General features: G+C 42.5%; 1 protein-coding gene across 1 annotated transcript in view; it reads right to left on the reverse strand.

Annotated features, from left to right (window-relative positions):
• Positions 1–13,322, reverse strand: part of OSTF1 (osteoclast stimulating factor 1) — a 51,157-nt gene that overhangs the window by 21,163 nt on the left and 16,672 nt on the right. Inside the window, exon 2 of the mRNA XM_046664302.1 lies at positions 6,159–6,205. Within this exon, the coding sequence (XP_046520258.1) occupies positions 6,159–6,205 (47 nt within the window). The remainder of the gene's footprint in view (positions 1–6,158; positions 6,206–13,322) is intronic.

A 13,322-nucleotide genomic window follows, 5' to 3' on the forward strand; every position in this document is an offset into this window, starting at 1 on the left:
TCATAAAAAGGGGAATAAAGCCTGGAAGAATGGGAAGTAAGTGCTTAGCGGATACAGGGTTTTCTTTTGGGGTAATAAAAATGTTTTGGACTAGACAGAGGTGGCGGCTGCACAACATTGTGACTGTATTAAAAGCCACTGAATCGTTCACTTTAAAATGGTTAATTTTATGTTATGTGAATTTTACCTCAATTTAAAAAAAGGCCATAGAGCCAAGAACAGTTTAAACTCTTAACATCTTTTAAGTAATCCACGTCCTTCGTGGTTTGGTAAAGTGCATCATCAGGAAAATATCACTAAGTACAGTCATTTCGATACTTCTCAGTGCTGTTTCGGTTTTTAAAATTAATGGCTGCCGTTCAGTGGTGGCATCTGCCACAAGCGACCTATTAGGTCAGACTTGTTTTTCAACTAAGGCAACAACAACAGGCGGTCGATTTCAGTCAGGTGAAAAAAGGTCTCACTGTTTTTTCATCCTGAGAAAGGAGAGTGGATAGTTTATTCTCTTTTCAATCAATAGCTCCCAGACGCACAATACTACTACCCATAAAATACCTTCTTCCAAAGAAACTGGGGGCAGTTTTTCCTAACCTAGCCAAGCAGGTGGGCTACCAAATTCTTCAGACTGTTGGTGGCAGTACAGACAACAAGGTAATTTCTGCTTTTAAAATTTAGATAGATTTTGCCTAAAATATTGACACTTTCCATTAAGAAACCATTTGCAGGACACAGTGTAAATTATTCAGTGAGGATTTACTTCTAAATTCCTGGCATCCTATTCGTGGAACAGAAATGGGAAAATAGTGACACAATCAAGGAAGCACTTTATTTCCAGAGTGTTCTTTGGTTTTTAACCACATTCCTCCTTCCCTCTCTCCTTGAAGAACCACAAGGTATCAGAACAAGTAAATTGTTGGTCCCGGGGACGTTACAGCAATGAGTACAAACTTTAAGTGTAGTCTCACTCCCATTCCATATATTCTTGGTAACATATAATTCCCAAGGCATTAATTTTGTTGGTTTAGGCAAATACACATTTTATGAAAAATTTTAGAAAGACTGTGGGATACTTCTGACATTTTCAGATTTATCAACCTGGACCCCTCAAAATTAATAAAAACAAATCAAATTCCCCATTGATGTTTTTATTTAACACTTTATAGTGTTATTAGCTGCCAGGCACTGGTCTGGACATTCACAAATATTAACTAGTTTAACCCTCACCAGCAACACTGTGGGGTGGGTGCTGTTCTTATCGCCACATTATAGATGAGAAACTTGTTCAAGGCCTTGGGGCAGGTACATGGTAGACCCCAGACTTTAATCATGACAGACAGATTCTAGAGTCCCTGCTCTTCACCACCACCTATGCTTTCTCTCATTCAGAAGGGTCATGCATAGCCATTATTGGTCATCATGGTGTCATGACACGGTTAAAAAGTGGTGGCCATGGAAAATAGCTGTCATTTCCAACTCCCCCCACCTCCACATAATGCAGTACAACAAAACCAGCTGCGGCACCTTACACTTGCAAAGCATAGTTATCTCATTTGATCCTCACCACAGCCCGTCAGGCAGGGCTGGGTCACGGGTATAATCTCCGTTTCACAACCAGACTCAGAGAGGTTGAAGAACTTGCTACAAACCACACAGTGAATGAGCGGCAGGGCTGTGCTCCTATTTCAGCTTTTGGAATCCATTCTAGGGCTCCCTCTTCCACACATAGCGCTATAGACCTAGCAAAGCCCAGCAAACATTACACAATAGAGCAGGGTCCCACTAGTTTCCCTTTAGAAATCAATACACCCCCAGCACACTGCAAATGCTCTTCTCTCTCCATCAGCATATCTTCACACTGGTCTATCCAGTCCAGCCAGGTCTCTGTATGACACTTTACTGGACTGGGGGTTGGGTGAGAAATAAGAACCAAACAGGGCTGGGTGGTGCCAGGACTACCTTGCCTTCAAGCAAGAAAGAGGAGAGATGGATTGGCAGGAAGAACCAGGAGCCATAAGCCGTCAAGTGTTCTATCTGTTCAGTGGACACCAAGACTGGAGGTGGGCATTGCTGTCCCCATCTCCTGAGGGTGGAATAGTAGCTAAAAACTGGACCCAGGCCTCCCTGGGGTACTGTACGCGTTGGCAATGGTCCCGCAGAGTCCAGCTCAGCCCTTCTATCTTGCCTGGTCCAATGACCTTAAGAATGCCAGGTCAGTTTAGGATGTACCGGGGGAGATCTATCCCACCAAAGATGGCTACTGGTCACAGCGGAGAAAGACCAGACTGAGCTTCCAGCGTTGTTCGACAGAAGTTCTCCTTCAGAAGAAGAATGTAAAACTAACCTAATTCTAGGACGATATTCAAAATATTGAATAACTGGTACAGCATGGGCACTTAACTAGTCAGGAAGGCCCATGGGAGCTAAAGGCTACCTGTCCAGACAGACGCTTCCCTTTTAACATGTGGACTGAGGGGAGGTGTAAAGAGGTGGAGTCGAGGGGCAGTGGGGCGTGTGGCAGTCATTACAGACCATCAAGTACCTACAGGATGAATCAGTAGCACTGCTCTGCAGCCTAGGATCCTTGGGACCAGGGATATTAAAAAAAATACAAAATACAACAGCATGTTAAATACAGAATACTCAAAAAAACCTAACAAATAAATGTCTATTTTCTCCTGTGTATTCAATAATAACTAAGATAAAAAGCACTGGAGAGACTCCATCTGGAGCAGAACTGGAGGTAGATTAAAGTAATCAATACATCAACCAATCAAAAACATTTGTTAAAGGTCACCGGAACCAAAGGAAGAGGAGGAGACCAGTGAGAAAGGACAAAGGTGATGACCCACAGGATACTGGGGAGAGAGAGGAGAAAGAGTGAGGAGTCACCTCAGGTCTCAAACTGAGTAACTGCAGGTCCCATTCTACAGTGAGGGAGGTGGCAGAGAATGGTCTATTCACAGACCTGCCCCAGAGGGCAGGTACCAGAGGGCAGCCGATGACCACCTCCCCTCTCCCACTACCATCACCTCAAGGGTCATAAAACCTAGGAAACAACTGATTAGGACAATCAGAGGCATGAAATGATAGCCCTCTCTCTGAGCAGACAACAAAGACACTGTCTGGGCCTCACACTTCCTTACCTTTTTGTGTTCCCCCAAAATTCCTATGTTGCATCCTAATCCTCAGTATCTCAGAATGACAGTATTTGGAGATAGGTCCTTTAAAGAGGTAATTAAGTTAAAATGAGGTCATTAGAGTGGGCCCTAATCCAATCTGACTGGTGTCCTTTTAGGAAGAGGAGATTAGGACACAGACAAGTCCAGAAGACCATGAGGACACGGGGAGAAGACGGCCATCTAGAAGCTAAGGAGAGAGGCCTCAGAGGAAACCAACCCCGCTGACAACCTGATCTCACACTTCTAGCCTCCAGAATTCTGAGAAAGTAAATTTTTGTTGGTTAAGCAATGCAGTCTGCAGTACTTAGCTACAGCAGCCCTAGCAGACTAACCCACTGCCTATTCCCCACCATCACCGACCCAGGAGAGATGTCACCAGAGCCTCTTGGTGAGAAGAATAAACAAATGAGACTTATCTCTGATGGCGATTTTTAGGCTGGTTAATTTTAAAACTACAGATGAGAAGCAGGCTCCGAGGAGTGGAATTTGCTTGTCCCTTTGTTGGGAAAGATTTACATTTCTAAGGGAAACCTGTATCTGTGAACATGCCTCCCTCTCTGTGCCAGGAAGAAGGGGGATGGCCTTATCTCTAGAAACTCTTAATCAATGCCAGAGGCAAGGACTTAAGTTGTTTACTGTCTGGCAACCTCATGTAACTGACCCGCACCCCCCACCCCCCAAATCCTCCTTTGTCTTTAGCTGAGGATAAAATTCAAGCGGTGACTTCTGCCATTTACTCAATCGGGTTTGATTCTTATCTAAAATTTGTGGGACCGCCAAATGGCTGGACCCTATGGGCACTGACACCATTTTAACTTTTTTACATATTCCTTTGTCTTGTAAAGAGATAACTCACATACCTATGCTTTAAATTTAGCCTTACTCTCCACCCAACTTTGCATAAGCAGTAGCAGAAGCTGCAGCAGCAACAGCAACATGCCAGCAGCAGCTCTACCTGCCCATGGGTCCTGTCCCCATGCCAGCAGCAGCAGCAGCAGCTCCCCATGTCAGCAGCAGCTCTGACTGCCTGTGGGTCCTATCCCCACGCAGCAGCTCTGACTGCCCATGGGTCCTGTTCCCATGGCAGCAGCAGAAGTTCTGACTGCCCATGGGTCCTGTCCCCATGCTATTCTATTCTCTAAATAAAAGAGCACTACTGCCAGATCTTAAGAGTCTAAGAAATCTTTCTTTCGACTCCTCGGCTCACCAACCCAGCATCATCTCCACCCACCAAATCCCTTACCTGTTCCAGAAACATTTTGTTTACAAAGTCTTGGGAGAACTCATCTGAACACACACATACTCTGTATTAGCCATGTTAGTTGCTGCCATTTGGCGGCATTCACCACATGGTAGGCCTTAACTAGTGACCTCATTCCATGCTCACAGCAAGTTTCTACTGCAGGAAAGTTAACATTGTTCTCATTTCAAATGAGGGAAGTGATGGCCACGAGGTTAAGTATATTTGCACAGTGAGTAAATGACAGATTTGGGACTTGAAGGCAGGACCCAGCCTGATGGCAGTGAATCAATATTCAGCGCCACTTGTCCTGTGGTGCCTGCTCTGGGCACAACAGGGTCCAGGACAAACCCAGATGAAGCCGCAGCAAGCTGGCTGCCCACAGTGGGAAGGCTCTCCTCTCCAGTGAGTAAAAGAGTCAATGAGAGCAGGGTTCCTTCTTGGTTTCCTTCTTACCTGCCCCCTAAGTGTCCGGACTCCCATTAGGGGAGACTGTTCTTCCAGTCTTACTCTCCTAGATGGTTTTTCACACCTCAGAGAGAGTGATTCTTCTAAAACTTAACTATCTAATCACTCTTATACTCAAAAACATCCAACTGCTTCTCATCTTAAGCAAAATCCAAATGAGACCCACAAGGCCCAAAAGGACCCAGCCCCTAGAACTCATCCCCTATCTCCCTCACCCTTGTCCACGATCTTCCTAGCCCCACTGTCCTCCCTGCTGTTTCTAGAACCCACTGAGGATCTCCTTGCACTTACTGTTCCCTCACTTCCTTCGGGTCTTTGCTCAAATGTCACGTTTTTAGAAAGGCCATCCCTGAATACCCTACTGAAAATAACACTCTCCCTCCATAACCCCACTGTCCCTTACCCTCCTTGGTTTTCTTCATAGCACTTATCAGGCCCTGACAGACATTCATTTGTCAACTGGCTGTCTGTCCCTTCCCATTGGGATGTGAGCGCCATAAGAGCATCCTTTCCGTTGTCACTGCAATATCACTAAGACCTGGACCCACGTCTGGCACATAATAGGTGGATTTATGGATGGATACCAGAAACTATAACAATGGAAAATTCATACAGCAGACACATAAAAAAATTGCTCTGGGCAGTTGCCAGAGGTGCCATTAAAATGTAGTTTGAGATAGAGAGTCAAGGGAGATCGGGGGAGGTTAGCATGAGATTTAGAGGAAGATGACTAAGACGGGGTCACGTGCAGGTCACTTGGTGATTTTAAAGCAGATGGTGTCACCACATGGGGGAGAAGCAGCACAAGATGACTACGTGACCATGAGACAGGGAGGACGTGCAGATCAACCAAGTGGCTTAGTTTTCACACCTCTAGAACACAGTGGGAAGTGACCGAACATCCACTCTTACGAATTATTTATGTCTACCAAAGAAAAGGCAGGCCATTTAGGCCAGAGGAAGTACCTAAATGAGATCACCTCAGGTTTCTATGCCAATTTTTTTTTTTTTTTTTTTTTAAGATTTTATTATTTCCTTTTTCTCCCCAAAGCCCCCCGGTACATAGTTGTATATTCTTCGTTGTGGGTTCTTCTAGTTGTGGCATGTGGGACGCTGCCTCAGCGTGGTCTGATGAGCAGTGCCATGTCCGCGCCCAGGATTCGAACCAACGAAACACTGGGCTGCCTGCAGCAGAGCGCGCGAACTTAACCACTCGGCCACGGGGCCAGCCCCCTCTATGCCAATTTTAAAGTTAGAAACTGAATACTTACAGTTCTGGGTTCAAACGTATACAGTGCTCTGAACACTTTAACCTGCCCTAAAAGAGAGAGAAAAAACAACAGGTGATCAATTTTTTCATCTCTAAATATGCTCTAAGTGGTACTATCCATTATAGTCTTCAAAAATTCCCTAATTAAAAGCCCATGTGGGAAATTTATCTTGGAATTAAGTGCTTTTTCTGCATAGGAGGTATTTTTTAAATATTTGTTAAATGAAAGCATGAGTAAACACACACCTCTGTGGGATGATTTTGCTTTCTCCTCTCAAACAACAGGAGCTATATATTAATTTGTACTCAGTTTCTGTCCTATACAGAGCCCTTCCAAACCTAAGATACAAGTTAAAAATAGAAAGATGAGTGTCTTCATAGAAAGAGAGACTTAACGTGACAATTGACAGTGGTGTAATATTCTTAAAGCAATGGTTTAGGAGTTTATATTTTCCAAAAGAAAAGAAATACCATGGAGAAAAATAGTACCTTTTGGAGAAGACTATATTCCATTAAGTCTCAAAACAGAGAAAAGAATGCAGTAACTAAGCAAAGAGGAGGTCGTGTTCATGAGAGATGAAAGTTGTTCTCCATTCTACCAAACAGTACCTTTCTTTACACACTCCTGTGCTGCGTTTCTGTAACACCGCATATCAGAAACACTGATTTGCTGCCCTATTTCATTTAAGAGCAGGAAATCCTAACTTGTTCAATTTCCCAGCAGTTACCTGGCATACACAGTATGAACTTAATAAATGCTTGCTAAATAAATATGTATGTAAGAGAACAAATTCAAACAGTGTCGGAAAAAGCCTACAGATGGCAAAATAAAAAAAAGGTCTTTTTATGAAATAAATAGATTTAGAAGCTACATCAAGATAAAATGAATACCTATTCAAAATGTGATAACACTTCAGTTTCAGCACTGGAAGAATGTTTCGAGATGACCGTGCAGTGTAAGAGCATCATTCAGAACAGTAGCCCCCCAAGATGGGATGGAGGCAGACCACCTCAGAAATTATTTCCATTTTTATCTTATTCTTTTTCATTCCTATTTTAACATGTTTTACAATATGACAGCATAATAGACACATACAACTTATAACTACATGTACATTTATTGGGAGTGAGTATTCAAAACCTTTTGCTGATAGAATGTAAGCGTTGTAAGGACAGGAGTTTTTGTTTTTTAAATGAGATACCCAAATACCTAGCACCATGCCTGGCACATAGGAGGCACTTACTAATTATTCGTTGAATGGATGAAGAATGGATGAATCGAGGAACGGAAACACGCACTCAAAAAAGTGTGAAAACCAGTAGTTCAGAACAGCTGTGTCCAGTATAACTTTATGCAATGACGGAAAAGTTTTACATCTGCACTAGTCATATGTAGCTACCGAGCACTTGAAATGTGGCCAGTGTGACTGAGGAGCTGATTTTTAAACATTATTTAATTTTAATTAAGTGAAACTGCCACATGCGGCTTGGCCAGCATATTGAATGACGTGGGTTTAGAACACCAGAAAATGGGAAATGATGTAATGTGCATTAAGAGAGGACTATGTAAGTCAACTCTGATCCATCCACACGATAGAGTCATTAAAAAAGAATGCTGTAGACAGATCTACAGACACTGACGTAGCAAAGAGTCTGCAAAAATTCAGAGAAAAAAGCAGGTTATGGAACAGTACGCCAAGTACCATCCTGCTTACATTAACACACAGACCCTTTGAATGATAGCACCAATTACTGGGAACCCTCACATTCTACTTTACATGTATCGTTTATATTCATTACACTGAGCACGTGTTGTTTTTCCAGTCAATGAAAACAGTAAAGATACTTTCATGGGGGGGCAGTGGGAATCATTCTTTTTTCTAAACGCCCTAATATAGAAGAGCAGCTCAGATCTTGTTACTCAGCGTGTCTGCAAGAAAATACGATTTCTGTGATCTAAATTCTAGTGCCACGTCTTTCCCACTCTACTACAATGAGGTTAAGAGGCAGACGCAAAAGTGAAAACTTTTTTTCATTTGAGTTTGCTTTTTACCCACACGCACAGGCCTGAGAAAGGAAATACAAGCAAGAGCTGCCAGGAGAAATACTTTCTGCTAAGCCTGTTGTGTCTCTGAGAGCGGAGATTAGCTATCTTGATGACTTCACACTTTCCAAAGACAAGCTACACAAGGAACCCATCCGCTGTGACCAAATCAATAATGAGAGAACTTTCTTGCTCCTTGGAGGGAATGGCAGCAATGAGATGTGCTACAGTTAACTTTGGAAACAAGATCCAACGTCAACTTAATGAGCTTAGATAAAATTCAATATAAATTAAAGAATCCGAAAAAAAATATTTGGAGTGTGACTAAGCCACGGATTTTTGTAATTATATCTTTGGTAACTGCCTTACTTAAAATGTTCATGATTCAAAGGAAGTGGGATTATCTGCATTTGGATTTATACTAAATATTGAACATCAGGCAGCTTGCTAGGCTATTATGCAAGGGAACACTCTGTGTAAGGCTGTAGAAAACACTTTCACATACACGATCCTATTTATAAATTAGTGTTAGGACATTAGGCTCCTATGGACCCCTTTTAATCCATGTATTATAAAAGTTCTGGGCCTTAATTTATTCTGTCCTCAAACCTGAGTCAAGCAGAAATGAAAGAATGCAAAAGAAACAGCCAGAAGGTGTGAAAGAACTGAATAAAAAAGAAAAATAGATGACTTTCATGATCACAGTTTACCAACCCTGGATAGTCTCTCAAGAGAATAACGATACTTAATTCATTGATCCATTTTACATCACATTTAATGCAACTGCGACTGATGTTTTACTTCTATACGTCTACAGGTTTAGACTACAGAAGGGAAGAAATCAGGGTACTCAGTGTTTCTACAGTATTGTCCCTGCAGACATCTAAAAGAATAATAATAAACATCTTAATAAATCATCAGGACCAGACATTGACCAATTCCACATTTGTTTAAAGAAGGCAGATTCACAAAAGTAAAACAGCTATGTTCTTGTATATGCAGGCAGGCTAAGTTGGATGCCTTCTTCTGGAGCCTCCCGCTTGATCACTTTCTCATGGAAGTCTGGTTACAAATAGCAGAGAGAAAGTGGAGCTGAGAAGACTGTACAAATTACCTGAAATCACCCTGGAATTTAACCTGAATTAAGACTGGAAAGACGCCCAATCTTTTGTCTGATGCTTTATGTGAATCTCACAGGAACCGGCACATGAAGGGTATTAAGGATTTCAGTGAGGCTGGCCTCCTGACATAGAAAGATAAGCGAACTCCCATGAAAGCAGCAGCAGCAGGCCCCTGCTGGCTTCTCACTTTGCTGGCTCCTCACCTAGCCAGGCACGCCCTTCCCTTTTCTCAGCAACCCCACCCTGCCCCTATAGAGAAGGGGCGAGTCCACTAGTCATCAGCCAAATGCTTTATTTTCCTCAGGAGTTAGGCTGACCTCAGACTCCAATAAACTAATCCTTGTCCACAGCAGTTGAGGCATGCGGAGGGACAGGGTCTTGTACGGGCAAAGGTTAAGAGAATTTTCTGTTTCTGAGGTTTGCAAACAGATTATGTATCGGTGCACCTCCAAGGCCCTGAAACAGCACTTAGAAGCACCTGGGCTTACCAACCCGAACACACAATTTTTTTTTTTCCTTTTTCTCCCCGAAGCCCCCCAGTACATAGTTGTATATTCTTCACTGTGGTCCTTCTAGTTGTGGTATGTGGGACGCTGCCATAGCGTGGCTTGATGAGCAGTGCCACGTCCGCGCCCAGGATTCGAACCAACGAAACACTGGGCCGCCTGCAGTGGAGCACGTGAACTTAACCACTTGGCCACGGGCCAGCCCCCTGAACATACAATTTCTAATCTACTTATTCTCTGTTGGTGAAGGAGTGGAGCAGAAGCTTCTAGAGTGAGCCACCAAGGCAGCATTAAAAAGGGACATAGAATAAACAGCAAGAGGAATGACTATTCAAAATGTCAGACCTTTGTATTCTGTAACAGATCGACTCTTCCATTTACATTCTACTTAAAAATGTTCAGAGGCATGAGACACTTCAGATGGACTTCATTTAAAATGGCTATGATTACTACCACATACCCACTATGATAGTTAAAACGAAAAATCCTGACAATGCTAAGTGTTAAGGACACAGAACTAGAATTCTCAGACACTACTAGCAGGCGTGTAAACTGGTACAACCACTATAGAAAAATGTTTGGCAGCAGCATTAATTCACTTTTTATACGTCTTAACATGCCTTTGAGATCCTAAATTGCATTTCTGGGAAACGAATGTAACTAGAAAACCCTCCTCACATTTTCTGTGGGACTAAAATACAAAATGACCATGCAAAAATGACACCTCCCAACGGCGTCACTATTACCAGAACACAGGTGAGTCTCAACATTTTTAAACTGTGGATCATGATGTATTAGTAGATTGTGAAACTAATTCAATGGCTTTAAAAAATATTAAACAGAACAAAAAAGATCAGAGTAGATTGTAAACACTATATACAATAGAAGTAATTATAGTTTTGTGAAATTTTTGTTCCATTGGGACTGGACAGACAGATAGACAGATGGATGTTTATTTTAGAAATTTACCAAATTCACATGTTGGCATAATGCCAAAACCCAAATATTCAAATCAATATTTGCCAAAGTCAAATGTTGCCTTTACAGAATGAACTACAAGATGATGCAGGGTCGGTGAGCCGAGGAGTCGAAAGAAAGATTTCTTAGACTCTTAAGAACTGGCAGTAGTGCTCTTTTATTTAGAGAATAGAATAGCCTGGGGACAGGACCCATGGGCAGGCAGAGCTGCTGCGTGGGGACAGGACCCACGGGCAGTCAGATGCTGCTGGCATGGGGAGCTGCTGCTGCAGCCGCTGGCATGGGGACAGGACCCATGGGCAGGCAGAGCTGCTGCCAGTGCCACTTCTGCTGCCGCTTCCGCTACTGCAAAGTTGGGTGGAGAGTAAGGCTAAATTTAAGGCATAGGTATGTGAGTTATCTCTTTACAAGACAAAGGAATATGTAAAAAAGTTAAAACGGTATCAGTGCCTGTAGGGTCTGGCCATTTGGCGGTCCCACAACTTTTAGATAAGAATCAAACCGGGTTGAGTAAATGGCAGAAGTCACCGCTTGAATTTTATCCTCAGCTAAAGACAAAGGAGGATTTGGGGGGTGGGGGGTGCGGGTCAGTTACATGAGGTTGCCAGACAGTAAACAACTTAAGTCCTTGCCTCTGGCATTGATTAAGAGTTTCTAGAGATAAGACCATCCCCCTTCTTCCTGGCACAGATAGAGGTTTTCCTTAGAAATGTAAATCTTTCCCAAGAAAGGGACAAGCAAATTCCACTCCTTGGAGCCTGAATCTCATCTGTAGTTTTAAAAGTAACCAGCCTAAAAATCCTCATCATAAACTGTTTTAAAATTAAGCAGCCTAAAAATCCTCATCACAAGATACAGGAATAAATACAAGAATACATCTGGAATATGAGCTATAAGAATACATCTGAGGAAATACACCTGGGGTACAAGAATAAATCTGAAATTTTGTTCAAAAGTTGATTAAGATTATAATTCTATTATTAAAGTTTCTAGTAGGTCCACTTCTAAAGTTTGCTATAAAAGGGCAACATCCATAATTCCTCAGCACCATCAAGTGCAGCCTGCCAAAACTTCTGCAAGACCAAATAAACACTCTCTCTAAAATGAGGTTTGTGGAAAAGCAAGATATTTCGGTGCTAGCTCTGCCAGCATGGCTGTCGCCTACGGTGATATTGCCACCAAGTTAGTAAGCTTTCCTTTCTCCCTAATAGGAACTGACTTATCTCCTCTTCATCTCCCGGGCTTGAAGATTTCCTTAACGCTGATGCAATTTCCCTGAAGGTGATCCCACAAAGGAGACAATGGCTTCCCTAAAATTGTTAGGGATTGCACTCTCTCAATATCAATTCTCCATCTATAATTTTTACTATTTACATAATAATTTTTGGACATATAAAATTCACAGCCTCACATTCATCATTGATAATGGCAGTATTTTATTCTCTAATAATAAATATACAATTATATTTCAATTGACTGAGAGAATTTCATTTATAAACACAAAAGGGGTCATTTTGAATAAGCTGCATTTACAGTACTAACTTTCTTTCAAAATGAATACTAAGATAAGAATAAATCCAGGGGCCGGCCCCAGGGCTGAGTAGTTGAGTTTGAGGGCTCTGCTGAGGGGGCCCAGGGTTTCACTGGTTCGGATCCTGGTGACAAATAGAAATGGCAAGCAATAGCATATATTGGAGTATATGAGGAAGCCATTTGGTGTAAACCTAATTCGGCCTGACTTTGTTTTTCCAAAAGGGCCTGACATGGCCATCAAGCATGCATTGTATAACTGCTTTAAACATTTCCTATGGCAAGAACAAATGCCCTTAAGATAAAGGCACAACTTCCCCCCACATTGGCATTTCCTTAAGGATAAGCATCTTTCCTTAGGCTAGGAACTGATTGCTGCACTGGCCTTTGACCACCCAGCTCATCTGTGACCACCCAGCTCGAAACAGCAAACCTGCCACCCTGCTGTGTTCACCGAGACAGCAGACCTACCTGCCGTGTCCATCAATCTGTGCCCACAGAGCAGTTTCGTGACTACTGTTAAAGGGACATTTCAATCCTATGTGAAACATCCTTTTTGGGGGTATATAACCACTCTGTATACCCCACTTCTTCGGTGCCCTTTCTTCCTTTGGGAAGAAAGGCCCCAGGCCATGGTCCTCACATTTTAGCTCAAAATAAACTCTCCCAAATTTTCATTTATAGATTGATTATAGATTATTTTCGTCGACACTGGGCACGGACATGGTACCGCTCATTAGGCCATGTTGAGGCAGCATCCCACATGCCACAACTAGAAGGACCTACAACTACATACTGGAGGGATTTGGGTAGAAAAAGAAAAAAAAAAAAAAAGAAAAAAAAAAGGCAACAGTTGTTAGCTCAGGTGCCGATCTTTAAAAAAAAAAAAAGATAATAAATCCAAACAGCCTGGCTTGTGTGCAGTACTGGTGCTGCTACACCAGTTAGGCATGAGGACTACCTATGCAAGCTGCAGTCCCTTCTCA

Source organism: Equus quagga, chromosome 6 (genome assembly GCF_021613505.1).
Source record: "Equus quagga isolate Etosha38 chromosome 6, UCLA_HA_Equagga_1.0, whole genome shotgun sequence".
Classification (NCBI taxonomy): Eukaryota; Metazoa; Chordata; class Mammalia; order Perissodactyla; family Equidae; genus Equus; species Equus quagga.